Below are 17339 nucleotides of genomic sequence, written 5' to 3' on the forward strand. Positions count from 1 at the left end.
ATGAAGAAGATTGCCATCCCTAGTCAAAACAGACGGTCCGACTTCAGTCTTCATCAACTCACACTCTCAACATGCAACTCGGACCGTTCGAGTTCATCTTCCAACTCAAGCATATTGGAGGGTCCGATTTATATGCACCAAAATTTTTTTCTCCACCATCCCAAATCGGACCATGCGTTTTCGGAGAGAGAAATTCACTAACGAAGAACTCGGACGGTCCGAGTTCTTCTCCCAAAAGCTATCAAAAATCTGCCCCACATACATGTTTAGCCCCCCTTGATTCCATATCGATGAAAAGCGCACATATAGGTTCTATTTCCATAAAATTGAGCCCCAAGATGAATAAAAGAAGTATATATATATATATATATAACAACAACGTAACTTTATCAATTAGTTGCATAATTCAATCTATAGTATACTGTTTTATTATCAGAAAAAGTTTAGATAGCAATTTTATTGAAATTTGGCTAGCACTTAACTAGCAAAAGCAAAGTGAGTAATCTCACACCCTTTGATAAAATTTCACACCATAAAAATCACCAATAATAATTAATTAATGGCTACAAATCACAAAATTTACTGGCTTCCTAGCATTCTACTTGTTATCATATGGTATTATAAATTGCTTTAGTTTATATGAGCACAAGATTTTGGATATAACTAAAATTAACCTTCAATTTTTATCCCTTTTTTTTTTTCTCACTTAACCTTCACCCACCAGAGCTTATATCTTGAATTTAATAATTATAATCTGCTGGCAGTTATGATTGGAGAATGGAATCTTTGAGGAAGTTGTAAAGGCTCCCATGCATCATCATCAGTGATATTTGTAAAGTGTTGCTCCACCATTTCTTCACTAACCAACTCTAACTTTGAAGGCTCCCACTAGTTCAAAGTATGAAAATCACACTTAGCTTAATAAGGGAGGAAAAAATTATAAGCCAAGTAATTATTTATCTAATACCTTAGGCTTGTTGTCTTTGTCAATCAGCTTTGCTCTTGAACCCTATTAACATGTTTTAATTTGAATAAATTGGAGAGAGAGAGAGAGAATTGTTTAGCTTATTCAGCGGGAAAATTGTTCAAATATTCACCTCGTAGAAATCGTTGCTCACTGTTCTTTTAAAGAGATGGCTAGCAATGTTATAATCCCTGTAAAGACATTGTTCAATGTTTTGTATTCTACCTTTTCTGATCTGAAAAATATCAATGCAAATTCATGATTTCAGTCACTAATTAATAGTTAGTGCAAAAAATAAAATTTCAATAACAAAGAATTTATTTTGGATATAATATTTTCTCGTAATATATACTTACAGATTTTAAGAAGATCTTGAGACTCATGGGACTTGAAGAGCGCATAGAGTTTAATGCATTTGTTATCCACTTTTTTTCTGCTCCATTTTCTAATTCATTTTCCTATATAAATAATTTTAAAAATTATAGTTCCGTTCCAAGTTTAATTTCAACGTAACAGATATACTAAATAATATACATGCACATGTATTATAAATCAACTATGCTAAGGATTAAAAAAAGCCATTAAATAAATTATTTATATAAATTATACATTGAAATATAAAATATATATTAAAATAGAATTAAATAATTACTCACAAAAAATAGAATTAATAATTATGTATTTATATATAAATTAATTAAATTAATGATTAATTTTAGTATACCGATAATATTTTTACTGTACTTACCAAAGATTGAATTATATCTTCTACTGTCCCTTTTGAGAAACATTTGTTTATAATCTCCAATCTATTTTTCATAGTAGAAATAGGATTCATTACATATTAGAATTTATAATAATAACTCAAGAATAATAAATTAAATTTATATTTATCAGATGTTGTCTGAATGCATAATAAAAAATAAAGTATGTACTTATAAGTTAATGATATAATTTGATCATAAAGATTAAATCATCCTAATATCAAACTAAATAATAAACATGAAATTAATATGAAATATATCTAGAAATTATATTAATTTATAATATCTTAAAAAATAATTATATTATATGTACACAAAAAATTATTTACTTAATTAGTTACTCATATAAAATACGAATTGAAATATAGAATAAATAATTTTTAATTAACTGTCTCATAAATAGGAGGTTGAGTATTTTCTATAACTACTTATTCAATTGTCATTAAAAAAACTCAATTGTATTATCATTACGATAATATATTTAAATTTTTTTAATAATAATTAAACAAGTGTTATAAGTCATAGAGAATATTCAATTTTTTTATTTTATGAAAAAATTAATTTAAAATTACTTACAAAATTAAAAATAAATAAAATCATATATACACGTATATTTAAATATAAATATATTGTGACTGATCTTATTACTAATTTTTTATGTGCAATTAACCATTTTTATCTTGAATATATTCTAACGGTTAACATGCATTGTATCAATTCTCAAATATCTTAACTAAAACTAGAATAAACATTTTCTTGTTGACTTAATTAATTACCTCTTGAAAGGGCTATCTTTTTTCACAGTTGGTTTCTCTGTGAAAGTTTCTATTAAAGCAGAAACCGTTGATACATTTGAAGAAGTAATAGCTTGTAGGGCATTTTCCAATGCATTAAGCTTCTATTACATAGAATAAAAAACAAAAAATATAGCATTGATGACAAAATATGATACTTCAAATTACAATGTGAAAATTGAAATAAATATATGGTTACGTTACGAATCCAATAATTACAGGCAAATCTTCCATTCTGGAGAAGCTTTGAAATAAAAGAATTTAAAATAATTAAAGTATTTTTTTAATATTTAAAAATACTTTTTAATTTGATTAAAAGTAAAAAAAAAATTGTAAAAAAAAGACTACTTTTAGAATTTAAAATTTAGCATAAAAGAAATAATCATTTAAAAAGAACTAACTGATATTAACTAATTTTTTTCCTAATTTAACTCATAATTTCACCGTAGAATGGATGAAATGTGTAGCTAATCCACATGCTGCCATTTCTATTCCGTCCAAACGAGCTCCAGTTAATCCTAGGTACTCCCCTACATATAATAATTTGGCAAAATAAATAATTAAAATTTTTCATTAATCAAAATAATTAAAAATTAAAAATTATTGTAGACATTTTATACCTATCCTTCTAAACTTTTGAAATGAGTAATTTTATAACAATATTACACATATATATGAATTATAATCCACTATATATAGATATATGAATTATATTTAAAATAGGGACCGATTTTAATGATCAATAAGATCAATCGTTAATAACAATTGATTTATTTTTTAGGACCAACAAAATATTGATAGTCAAATTAATTCCTATAACAGAAATTAACAACCGATTTAGTGATCGATTTTAATTGGTCACTAAAATTGGTTGCTATTTTTTTAACATAGCGACCGAATTAGTAATTAAAAAAAAAACTTTAGGCTACGGGTCAATCAGTTGCTAAATCGATTTTTATTTTTAATTTAGTTATTAATTTTGCAACCAACATAAAAATAGACTAAAAAGATATTGTTCCATGCAAATAATTAGTCGCTAAATCAATTACTAAGTAATATAATAGTGATTAATTTATTTAGTAATCAATATTGTTTGATGCTAATTTAGTAGTTTTGGACAAAAATCGGTCGCTAATTATTTTTAAGCTTAGCGACCACAATCGGTCTCTAAAAGTTTAATAATCAATTTAAAAAAAAATCAATCCTTATTCAGGTAATTTTTTATAATGAGAATCATGTAAGCTTCTAATTACCAAAATAGCCAGGAAGCCTAGATAAGAAGTAACTTGCACCCACATCTGGAAAAAAGCCGATATATGTCTCTGGCATAGCAAATACCTACAACAAATAATAATAATAATAATAATAATAATAATAATAATAATAATAATAATAATAATCGCCATCCATCAAATGTCATTACATTTATTTATAGATCAATGCTAAGATAGTTCATCATCATCGTCGTCATCATCAAATGTCAATATATACATGTTTTTTTATAGATCAATGCCAAGTTAAATTAGTGAAACTTTAGTTTAGGTTTATATAGCTTTTTATTATATTTGTATTAAAATTTTAAGAATGTGTAAGTGGACTGAAATTGATCTTATCTTCTAGAGAAACATACAGCTTTTTCAGTTACAATTCTAAAGGTTGTGTTCATGGAAAGACCCGCTCCTCCTCCCATAACCACTCCATTAATCACAGATACCTGTTTCAACAATTGAATATAAAAATGTAGTGTATTAATAATAAGGAGAAGAATATATAATAATAATTAAAAACTCACTAGAGGCTTTTTGTAGGTCGCTGCCAAATGGTCCAAAATGAGTTGTTTTCCATAAAATTTCAGAGGATAGGTCCAGTGTCCTGCTTAGATTCAACAAGTAAGGGTTACAAAATAATATAATCTCTTGAAAAATTTAAACCACCTAATAATTCATTATGAATTTCACTAAAATAAAGATCAAACTCGGTCTTTGTTATTTTTTAGAAAGACACAGCGATATTATCTAAAATAAAGGGACACTTTAGCCTACAGCATTATTATTTTAAGGTAATGCTAGGTATACACAAAAAACAGTCAAAACTTGCTTTATTTAGTATTAATTAATTATCGCAATAATTAATGAATGTTAAATAAGGTAAATTATGGCTTTTTTGACTGATTTTCTTTGATTACCAAATATTTTTTATTATTTTAGGACATGCAAATCTTTTGTTAAAAAAGTCTACTAGATAATTAGAAATTTTGTAGGGATTTTATTTATAATATGTTGAGTTTAACAAACTATTAATATAAATTCATTTTTGAAAAATTATTTTATTAAGAATGTTTAAATGAAGAAAGATCATTATTGTCAGTGATGTCAAAAAAAAAAAATAATTACAGTATAAAGATCATACTTTTTAAAAAGAAAAAATAGCATTATAAAAAAATGAAAGAAACAAATATTATGGTATTAATATTAGTATTGATGGCAGTAAAAAAGATAACGATAATAATGACAAGATATGATTGTACAATTAAAATAATAAAGATAAAAATAATAATAATAATAATAATGATGTAGAAGGTGGTAATTGTTAATATATAGTTTTTAAAAAAATTTGTGAGAGAGGAGTTTAAACCCTCATAAATTATAAATAAAATTCTTTAAAAAATTACTTTTTGTTATTATTAAATAATTTTTTTAACAAAGGAAGTGTATTGTGCTAAAATAATATTTTAGAGACCGAAGTATCTTTTTTTATAAAAATCGTTTTATCTTTAAAAAAAATGAATAAGAGTCGAGTTTATTAGTATTTATTCAATTTGACTGTAAAAAAATGGTTTTGTTCTATACGTTATATATTCAATATGGTTAAAATTGAAATTTGAAAATTTAAAAAATAAATGAAAACCGTCTTATTTAATCAAAATCATAATATCAAAAATTAAATCGAAATTTTACCTATTTTGATTATGTATGTATGTTGATGGTTTTTATTTGTGGGTTACTATGAAGTACGAATACTTTGCTGAGTTGTCGTGTTCGCGTGTCGAACACATTTTGGAAACGACACTCGTCTAACACGCGTGTCTGCTGTATCCAACCGTGTCTTAATAAAAAGTAAAAAATTCTTCTCCAGACACGTTTGAATACACCTAAATACCATCACGTGTCAGCGTGTCCAATCTTATTCTTAACATATATTCTTGAAATAAATTTAGATATAGTATATATTATTATTTATTAAAATAAAAAATATTTTAAATACTTGATATAATTAAAATAAGATATTAAAAATAATTAAAAAAATTAATTTATATTTTAGTATCAATAAAATATCAAAATATTATTACGATTTATCTAAAAAATACTTTATATTTTATATATATGTGTCCCGTATCTTATAAGATTTTAGAATTTACGTGTTAGCGTATCCCGTATCGTGTCATATCCCATCTCGCGTGTCAGTATCCGTAGATCCTAGGTGAGTTATATATACCTGTGAGTGAGGAAGAAATTACAGATACTACATCACCTCCGGCACAAAATCCTTTTCCATTTCCCTAATTACCATTGGGAAATATATTAATACAAAAACATATATATAAGTCCACCATCAATATATAAATGGCAAATACTGTTTAATTTGAATTATAAAAGTAAACATAATAATAAAATTATTAGGATAAACTGGTAAAATATATTTTTATTTTTAACATTTATAATTTTCTAAACAATATTTTTAATGTTTAATTTCATTTAATCTTTTGTCCTTAATATTTTTAATTTTTTAATTTTATTCTTAACATTTTTTAATTGTGTCAAAATTATTTTTAGCCGTTTTTTATGTTGTTCATAATATTTTAGATGATAAAACTAGCATCTACAGATAATTTTGATACAAATTAAAAATATTAAAGATAAAATTAAATATAATTAAATATTAAAAATATTTTTAAAGAAAATTACATACATATGTTATGAATAAAAAACATATTTTATTCAAATTATTAATAACAAGAAAGTACATATATATTTTAAATGACGATTTAATTACCTTCAATATTACAAGTTTAACTGAGGAGTCAGTCTCATACATCCTTAGATTCTTTAAAATTTGAGAAACCTGAAAAATAGTAAAATGAAAGATACCCTTATTATATTTATTTTCTATAGACAATATATAGTGGCTCCAAAGTGTTACGAAAAGACAAGTATGAAAAAAATATTTTATAGTTCAATTGCTGAAGGGTTAGAAATCACAGGCAAAATATTAGTTCCCAAGTACTGAGGTCTAATAATAAAAGGAGAGAGTGCGCAAATTAAAATCACTTTCGTGCATTATATAATATGAATTGCTATAATTATTTGTGTATTTAAATTATTTTTTAATTAATAAAAAACGAATGTTGATGGTTAAGAAAATACTAATATATGTTATAAATTATACGTGTAGATGTAGTATACTTATTTGCAAATTATTAATATTTAAATTACTTACCATTTCATAGTTAAGGCTATTTAACTTGTGAGGCCTATTTAGTATCACCAACTTCACAGCAGAATTTCCAGCGGAAAGTACCTGCAAGGAGACATGCATATTCATATAGTTGAACTATATATCACTAAATTACAGAATTCATAATGTGTACTTACACTTCTATAGATATAGTTGACTCAAATATTTTTATTAATATAAAACGCATAACTGAATTTATTTTGTAAAATTTTTTTATATAGAGAAGATAAAAAAAATAGTTGTTGTTCACCAAGGATCAAACTCTTGACCTTTTGGATCTAGAACTCTAATATCATGTCATGATACCACTCATCCCAAAAGCTTCCGCTGATGGAAAAATGTAGCACTAATGATTATATCTCTAATACTCTATAAACCTCCATTGTACACATTATACAAATATTCTATTGGCTCCTCATACTTTTCTTTAGTAAAATCATAAGAACAATTTTTTTTTTTTTGGTGACTATAAGAACAATTTAATCAATCATTATTACTGTTGAAATATTATTTAAATATTAATTAAAATAGTATTTAGATACTTAAATTTAATTTATAGTTGAATTTATATGTATAATTAGTTTGTAACTTATGATACATATAGTAAATACATAGATATTTTTTCATTTTCTAATCTCTAATATCTTATCCAGGGTTCTAACCATTACAACATATGGTAATAGGAATATCATAATAGGAAAGAAAAGATAACTTTTAATTAATCAATATTAACTTTTTATTTTAAGAATTATAATTTAGGATAATCTAGAATTAAGAGATTATCATTTAAGATCTAGAATTTAAAATAAATAAAATATTTTAAAAATATTTAAAAAAAAAACTCTTAATAACATTACTCAAAACAAAAGACTTGAAGAAGAAGAGAGAAAAACAACCTGGTTTATTGGTTGTGTATCAAACTTAAAACTCATGAGAGCCATGGTGCAATAATTTAGTTCTGTTCTATATAATGAGACAATTGTGAATGTGATATATAGAGAAGTGCATGTTTGAGCACAATACAACTCTCTCCATCTCTATAAATAATCACAAGAATAATAATAATAATGAAAAAAACGCTCGTGAACTAACACGCAAAACGATAAATAAAAATATAAAATAACAAGGCTTCAATGGATCGGAGCTTTCAAATTGTCTACGATATGAACCGTTATTGGTTGATGAGAAAATTAAATTAAAGAACACCGTCGAAAGATTCAATGCACTAGCTATAAGTCACGTGCAACGAACCTTCTTATTCTTAGCTTCTTCTGATCTTTATTTTATTTATTAATTTTGTGTTTTAATTTATATTTGGAGAATGTATTATCTTGATGTTCCATTATTTTCTTCGTTTTTTAAGTTTTGTTTCTAGAGGTCCTAGATAATAGAATTAACGAAGATGGAAAAAAAAAAGTATATATAATAAAAAGAAACTAAGATTTTTGAATGATTTTACCTTAATAATTATTTTATTTTTGAGATATTTTGTTCTTAAATTACTTGAATAGGAATGGCAAAAAAATATCTGTAAAAACGGATATGAAGATTCATAAAATTTTTATAGGACAGAAATCTGTCCCGGTGAATAAATAGAAATGGAGATATTATTAGTAAATTAAAGGTATTCGTCCTATGGTAATTTACCAAATTTTTAATAATGGTGTATTATTCTCACAAAAAAATTGTCATATTATTTTATTAGAAATTATATTTCAATTTCATTTTTTTTAATGTGTATCATATGCATATTAAACTTGTGTTTGAATTATGTTTTAATATAATAAATTTGATTCAATTGCATTGAATTATATTGGATTACTAAAGTAACGGATGGATGACTGGTGGTTCATTTTCTCAACTTTCTTTAATTTCAATACCGCGTGAGTAATTCTAAAGCGGAATAAGTTATATTATCTTATACACATGGTATTAAATTTTTAGCATTCATGGGTAATGTTAAAGAGACAAAAAAAAAAAAAACAGCTAAAATTTGTCTTATTTAGCATTCATTAATTATCACAATAATTTATGAATGCTAAATAAAGCAATTTATAGTTATTTTTGGCTGATTTTCTTTAGTTACCAAATATTTTCGTAAATTTTTTATAAACGAAAAGTTTAAAGTTTATTCTTATTATTATAAATAAATAAATTTTAGCATATTAAAAATATAATTATTTATATATTTTTTTCGATTTAAACTTAAAAAAAAAAGAGATTTTATGACATTTTAACATTATAAGTGCTACTTTTTAATTAGCAATGATATATAACAAATAAATATTATTATTTTAGGTTAGTATTTAGTTAATAATATTTTGCATCTATATTTATAGAAATTTATATAAAAAAATATATAATTTATATTTATATTTATCAAAATTTGTACACATAAATTAATATAATTTGTATTTATATTTACTAAAATTTATATATATAAATTAATAAAATTTATTTATTAAAGATAATTTGATGTTTGTTTTAGATTTTTAATTAAATATTAGTCAAAATTACTAAAAATTATTAGCTCTTAAAAATTTCTGACTTTTTGACGTGAAAGATATATAGATATTATTGATAGTTCAGGAAAAAAAAATTAAAAATAATTAAATATTAGACTTTTTTTGTCATATATATAAGTTTTATTTGATACCATGTTATGAGTAACTATATCTACTAAATTTAAATTCTTAATTTATTTATTAGATGCGTGCACACAAATGAGTATATGTATGTATGTTGTTGCTAACAAGGAATAGTTATAAATGACTAATTAATTAGTCTAGAATTTAGAATGCTTTGATTCTTATTAAATCAAATTTAATATAGAAGTGCCGACAAACTACTTATTTATGAATGATTTTTGTCTGTTATTTAAAGAAAAAAAAATTAAAATAGAAGTAAGCTTCTTCTTTGATATTTATTACCAGTTCAACACTCAAACACACAAGCAATATAAAATTAAATGGTGGGAACTTACATACAGAAAGCTATGAGTATTGAGTAAGCCATGAAAGCTAAAGAAAAAGAAAAATATATCATCAAATTGCTTGCATGGGTCTAACTAGAAAACGACAATCAGCGGGTAGTTAAGTTGTAAGCGTTTTTTCTTTTAATTTAAAATGGTAAATTTAAAATTTTGCTAGGTAGACAAGGTAATGAAATAGTAGTTTTTATCTCGATTCGTTAATTTAGTTCAGAATCGTAATTCGTTGAATCGTAAAACGGAACGTAAATGTGACTCATAAAATATAAAAATTATGAAAATGTTGATAGCAAAAATTAATTTCACAGATAATAAAATAAATCTCAAATAAACTAAATTATCTAAAAGACTATAACTAATATATTATATATACTATAACAAGTTAAAAGTCACAACTCATAACATAAATTCATGTAACATCCCAACTTTTTGAATCAAGTCATTTATTTAATAACTAATTAATTAATTAAAATGGTAATGATTTAAGATTTGAATTTAAAATTTAAACACATGAAAGCACTAGTGGTAGTAAATCTCTAACCGACAATAAACAACCTTTTAAAATATAGCCATAATTAATTCTATATTTATTATATTTGAATGATATTTAGTTATATGAAAAGATAAGAACACTAGCTCTATCCCTTAAGTTCAGTATAAAATCAAATTTAAATTAAATTAGGTAGATAAATCGGTTACAAGTTTAGAGTAGAAAATCGCGCTCTTATCAGCCAGCCTGACATACTAACAGTATTTCGAGAATATCTCAAGCTGTGGTTATCCGATTGACTTCGTTTAAGATTCGTTTTAAAGCTAATTCAATTCTCTATAAATTTGTCTCTAATAGCTAATTCCAAATTCCAAACGTAGAAAAAATTATAGGGCTCACAAAGTGACGATCCAGATTGAAGATTTCACCTAAATGCCTCCTAACATAATCTGCACATACCTGAGAGCTATTTAATCCTTCCCTTCTCATTCTATTCCCTTTTTCTATAAAAAATATTCTAGTATACACAAAGTCTAGCCATGAAACAAGTCTCTCTTCACTAACAAACTGCATCTATTTACATCGGAATACCTAGCGGAACTTCACTCGAGGTAGGGGATTTTTGTGCTAATTTTTATATGTCATGTTTTAAATGTTTTCGAACATAGATGTTAGCTTTATTTGCATGTCATGGTAGAATGTCTCTTTCCTTCATACGCATTATGTATTATAATAACAATTTTATGTGCATTAAAGAACTGAGGGAATGATCCTTCGGTAAGGGAAGGTGACCCCCAAAGACAAGATAATCGAGATGATCCTTCGGTAAGGGAAGGTGATCGGCAAACTTGTGGGAACCTTCGGTAAGGGAAGGGGACTCCCATCAATTTTATATAATAAAGATACCTTTGTTGATATAACTCTTTTCTTGTGTATGTCTAAATAACCTTGATTGTAAATTGAACTGAGGGAATGATCCTTCGGTAAGGGAAGGTGACCCCCAAAGACAAGATATCGATATGATCCTTCGGTAAGGGAAGGTGATCGATCGAGATGATCCTTCGGTAAGGGAAGGTGATCGCCAAAACGTTTGGGATAAGAACCTTCGGTAAGGGAAGGGGACTCCCACCTTTTATACCGGTTTGAGCTCAATACCTTCCATAAAAGCTATGAGAAAAAGTAATGAAAAGTGCAATGAAAAGTGTGATCATGATTGTTCTTCTTTTATCCTTTTTAATTTATGATTATGTTTATTATTTCATTCAAAGATCCTTCTTTATCCAAAGTTCCTTTTTGTATGATGTATGATACTGTTTAAGGTCTTTATTTTATTCAGATCTATTTTGTTTGACTTACCTATGGCAATGTTACTATTCTTCTCTTGTTTATTATTTATTTTGCCTTGCTTTATGGCCTATGAGAATATCATACCAAGGTTTATGAGTTTACATTTATATGTTTTAACGCTATAGGCATTTTGTATGCATTACACATGTCATAACATAAGTAAACGAGAAGCATCTAAAAGTCACACCACTCCGAATAAATAAGAACTTTTAAAAATAATAATTGAACAACATTGCATCATCACTGTTTTTATTTTAAAAACTCGGAGTGGCTGGGGATGGATACGATGACACCATATAGATAAAAACTACTGAGAAACTTTTGTTTCTCACCCCTCTCTCCGTACCATCTTCAGGAACGATGTAGTACGAAGTAATACAGTTGAGGTGAAAAGACAGGTGCACTAGTGGGAGCAAGCCATCGAGGACGTAGATACAAAACATTAAACGTTTACCTTAAAAAGGAAGAATATGCGATTGTTTTAGCTATAGTTAAACAAATTAAGAAAATTAGGATTTCATATGTGTCTTGTTTTATCCTTATTGACTTATTGCAATTGTAACTATTATGTTTCCCTTTTTATTTGGTATGAGTAAAGCTTGTCATTGTTGTGCCTTCATAGTTTAGCACACCGATTTTTCATGTTAGTATTTTCAAATCCACTTATATTTTTCAACTAGTAAATATTCTAATAAAAACTAGTTATTCAATATTTTTATCTATAAATTATTTTATATAAATATTTCACATTTGTTTTAAAAGAAAAATTTCGCAAGATTTTGAATATCAGCTACTAAGTATAACCCAAATAAAGCTTAACTCAGTTTAAAAGCATTAGGGTGTTACAATTCACAACTCAACTTACAAATCAAAACACAAATTCACAACTCACGAATTTATACGACACCAAAAGAAATTCAAATAGCAAATAAACTAACCAAACTAGTAGCAATGAACAACTAATTAACTAAAGTCTAAATAAGTCATTTAATAATCATTCTATTCTTCATTAATCATAAAATCTTTCGCATTATAATCTTCATTTTCAAGAACAGGAGGAGGAGATCTTTGGAAAAATTCTTCAAACTCATCATCGTCAAGATAAGAAATTGCTAAAGGATCCTTATAAGCACCAACAACTTTATTACCATTTATTCCATTATTTAAATCAGGATCTGAAATCAGAGCATCCAAATCTTCTTCTTCTCCATCCTCATCAGCAACAATCTAATCTTCATCAGAGTCTAACTCAACAAGACTATCGTCATAATCAAGACTTTTTTTAATTTATTTTTTCTTTGTCAATCTTGAGTTTGTCATCACAAACACAACATCATTCATGGTTTTAGCCTTCAAACGATTTTTTCTTTTTGTGTGAACCTTTCAAAAGTATATAAAAAACATTAGTCAAACAATAAGATAGAAATAAAGAACTAACAACCAAATTTATAGAAAAAATACAAACTATATTTAAATACTAACCATCTCGAAGGCGCTCCAATTGTATTCACATCCATATGAGTTACATATCAAATTCAAGACACGAATTACGAATTGTTGAAGTTTTAGATGCTGATCCTACAAGAATCCCACCATTGAGTTGGAGTTTTAGTAGAATTTGCATTTTGAGCTATTTTACGACCAAAAAGTTCTTTTCGGGTCTTAAAATTTTTAAGTTGAACATCCATGTTAGTAATTAGATCTGGATTTTCTATCATCCTTTCTATACAATCATAAAACTGCTACTTCAACTCTTAAGCAATTTTAAAACCAGAATTATAATGAATTTGAGGATTCAAATAATAGCCTACAACATACAATAACCTATGAAATTGGTTGCCCCATCTTACATCAATAATATTTCAAATAGGTATGTAACTAACACATAAAAAAATTAATAAATTAATTACAAAATAAAAAATATTATTCATGCATTAATAAAATAAAAAAAATAATTAAGTAATTTATCTTGTCTCAACTCTTTAAAATGCATTTCGTATTTTTTTCTTTACATTTTTTATTTCTTCATAAATAAACCACATTGCCAGCTTTTCTTCTAAATCCACCGTACGAAGCACATGAAGAAGAGGGTAGACAGCTCTCAAACAAATCACCATTTCTTTTCAAAACATTTTATCCAACACCACACTTGCAATTATTTTTTCATCTTTTATCTTTACAAACTTACTAAAAGTCCATTGATCAGAAAAAAAAAATTCTTATTAAGGAAGTTTTGTTGTCATTGAGGCATCCCAAAGTAAGGTAGAAAGTTACAAAACGGGTCATACCCGACCTCACCAAATCTTTTTCTTTGGTGTGGATGTGTAGTAGTGAAATGAGAGCAGTCCTAGCATATATGTAAGTAGTGATCTTTTTACCTCTATAAATCGTGTCCTTGTGAAGTGTTGCTTTTTTCTCCAAGTCTTCTAACATTAAGTCAATGCAATATGCTGCGCAAGGCGTCCAAAATAACTTTTTCCTCTTTTTTATTAACATTTCTCCTGCAGCTTTGTAATTAGCCGCATTGTCGGTGACAACTTGAATGACATTTTCTTCATTAACCTCTTTAACCACATCGTCTATCATTTTAAAAATTTTGCCAGCTGTCTTAGTAATATGAGAGGTATTAATAAATTTCAAAAATATAGTCCCTTTAGAGTTATTAACCAAAAAATTTAAAATGGTCCATCTTCTCTTATTTATCCAACCGTCGGTCATTATTGTACAACCAACTTGCTTTCAATATGTTCTATGTTTCTCTAGTGATTGTTGAACAAGTTTCATATATTTTTTTAAAAGAGGAACCCTTATTTCATGATAGGAGGGTGGCTTGAATCCTATTTCATATTTTACAGCTTTCTAAAACATTCTGATGTATTTCTCACTCTTTGATACGTTGAAGGGGATACCATTATTGTAGAAAAAAAGCACTAATCTCTAAACATATTTCCTCCCTAAAATTCTTCTTAAATATATTGTTGATTGTTGATTGAGTACTAATGTGCATTTTCTTGAATATGTTGCCCTCCAATTCTTTTCTCTTTCTTTTTTCAACACCAATGTCACCTTTTGCAGTAGCTCCAGTTGGACTTGCTCCACCCATATTTATTTTCTTGATCAAATTTACTTGCAATCCACTTACAACATCCCATATTTGCTTTTTAACTTCATCAGTAACAGCTGTATAAGCTCCAACATTTTTTTGAGCTCCCGCTAAGTAGTGTTTCAATCTATAAACTCCTCCTGAAAAAATCTTATGACAATATTTGCATTGTATTTTTTTCTCATCTTCTCCAACATATATCCCATGCTCCCATCCTATATCAGTTCTACTTCCAAGAGCATCCTTAATAACTTTTTTTTTACTAGTAATTCTAGTTGTACTTCCTGATTGAGAAGTTGAATTGTTAGTCGAATTTTCACTTGTATTAGCTTGATTCGCCGCCATTTCTATTAAAAAAAATCAAACAATAAATATTTAACAAGTCAGTTCAGTATCACATAAAAAATTTAATAATTTAACAAAAATTACAAAATTATGTTTAATGCCAATTACAATCATTATCCAAGTTCAACAACAAAATTTAATAGTCCAATCTGAACAAAAAATATGAACATAACAAAAATTCAAAAATTGTCTTCAATGCCACAACAACAATTTAACCATTCAGTTAAAAGAAATTCAACCAAAAAAAATTAACAAAGTATTTTAAGTAATTTAGAATAAAATAGAACAAAACAAATTTTTTTTTAAAAGATTCAATTATTTATTTTAGTTCAGTTCAACCCATACTTCATCAATTCTTAGCATTAACAATATTAATAATACAATAAAAAAAGTAACTAAATAAAAGAGTAACAATTTACAAATTCTTAGCATGTATAGCAATATTTTTAAATATCTTATCACCTCTCACTTTTTATCTATTAGTGCAATAGAAGGTATCAGATTGTTTTCAAAATCTTTTATGGAGCACTTTTCTTATTTTTTTTCTTTTTCTCACTGTTTCTTATTTTTCTCTTAATAAAACGCAATCAATTTAAATTCTGAACCTCTATCTAGGCAGACTTACTTTTTTTTTTAATTTATAAGTTTTATTATTTCTTTTTAATTCACATAATGCCCTTTAAATTTGATACCTCATGTCTTTTATGTGTTGATACTTGATAGAAAATTCTATCTTGATAGCAGAATAACTTTTAATGGAATTGCACCTTTGTTTAAAAGAAATACTAAATTGGATTTCATTCTTTAATGTAAAATAAAGATGATTGAACTATCCTTAACTAAAAAGTAACCGAAGCATATCAAATGATAACTGTTAAAATAGGCTAAGAGGTGAAATCAAGAAAAAATGAGCCTTGACTTTTACAATAGGAGTTTCATATTCCATATCTAAAATGAACCAACTAAACAAAAAAAAATTCAAAGATTATTTAATACATAAAGCAAAAACAGTTACAATACTATTTTTAAATTACTAAATCATTAAAATTGCAGATCTCAAAGAAGAAAAATCAATAAACAATGCGAAAGCTATATAATATACATACTAATATGAAATACATGGTTGCAATAAACATGAACAGATAAGTTAACCTCAATTTGAAAGCCTATATATAATTCACATAAAACCATATTCTAAATTGAACAATATAATCAATTTGCAATATAATCAATAAGCCAACAAAGATAGGCAATAGCAATTCAACCTGCAACATAATCAATAATAAATTAAACAAGCACAACAACAGATTGAATATTGAAGAGGATAAAAATTAAAAAGGAGGTCTTAATTTACCTGAACTACCAGTGAAGGAGAGGAGAAGAGCATTAGCAATCATGATTCCAGAGGTAGAACCAGAGATAAAGAGGCAGAGTCAGAGAGTCCCATAAATCGCAATCTCAGAATGACGCTCACACAGTCCAGCCACCACCAGTCTGATTCGACAACAACGATAGCAAACCTTACGGCGAGTCGGTGACACTCCAAATTGAGAATTTTGGTCGCCCGAAATTTAAACTTCAGAGGGATAGCTAGAAAGATAGAGTCAAAGAAAGTCGGAGATTGAGAGACTTGAGAAAGGTGAAATTTTAAAATTTTGGCCATAGAGATAAACTGTAAAGTGAGAAAGGTTAAGAGATTAGAAAATTTACTGTTAGTCTGCTAGGGTTCCTCCATCTTCCATAGTTTTCTATTCAGATTGGGCCATTGGATTGGATTGGGCTGCAATCAAGGGATTCAGGACCAAGAAAAGAGCCTCTTTAATCTTGAACGCAGCATCGCAGCAGAAAAGGCGATTCCGGCGGCTCTGCGTTTTTGCGTAGCAATTCTACACAATGAAGTTTGGTGCTGGACGAGAAGCAAACCCGACACGGAGAGAGGATGCCGAAACGTGAAATTGTGTGTTGACTTTTGTAAAAAATAAGCTCTAAAATTGGCCCAATAAAATAAAAACGCACTATATTTTTAAA

General features: G+C 26.7%; 1 protein-coding gene and 1 pseudogene across 2 annotated transcripts; both read right to left on the minus strand.

Annotated features, from left to right (window-relative positions):
* Positions 1–280: 280 nt before the first annotated feature.
* Positions 281–8034, minus strand: LOC107644694 (3-hydroxyisobutyryl-CoA hydrolase 1). 2 transcript variants are annotated; one of them, XM_088486417.1, is made up of 14 exons: positions 7934–8034; positions 7020–7100; positions 6576–6644; positions 6018–6081; positions 4315–4394; positions 4153–4236; positions 3776–3860; positions 2967–3052; positions 2505–2626; positions 1713–1773; positions 1321–1422; positions 1098–1199; positions 968–1009; positions 281–888 (listed from the first exon to the last, which is right to left on the minus strand). In XM_088486417.1, the coding sequence occupies exons 1-14, from the start codon at positions 7976–7978 to the stop codon at positions 748–750; spliced, it is 1164 nt and encodes a 387-aa protein (XP_088342543.1). In that variant the 5' UTR covers positions 7979–8034; the 3' UTR covers positions 281–747. The 2 variants fall into 2 exon arrangements, with proteins under 2 accessions (XP_088342543.1, XP_088342544.1); XM_088486418.1 differs by lacking the exons at positions 6018–6081; positions 7934–8034 and adding an exon at positions 5941–6017 and having other exon boundaries at positions 7020–7081.
* A 5811-nt stretch (positions 8035–13845) lies between these two features.
* LOC148566334 (uncharacterized) lies at positions 13846–15311 on the minus strand (annotated as a pseudogene).
* Between the last annotated feature and the right edge of the window lie 2028 nt (positions 15312–17339).

The sequence above is a fragment of the Arachis ipaensis genome, chromosome B5 (assembly GCF_059453495.1).
Source record: "Arachis ipaensis isolate K30076 ecotype BB chromosome B5, ASM5945349v1, whole genome shotgun sequence".
Lineage (NCBI taxonomy): Eukaryota > Viridiplantae > Streptophyta > Magnoliopsida > Fabales > Fabaceae > Arachis > Arachis ipaensis.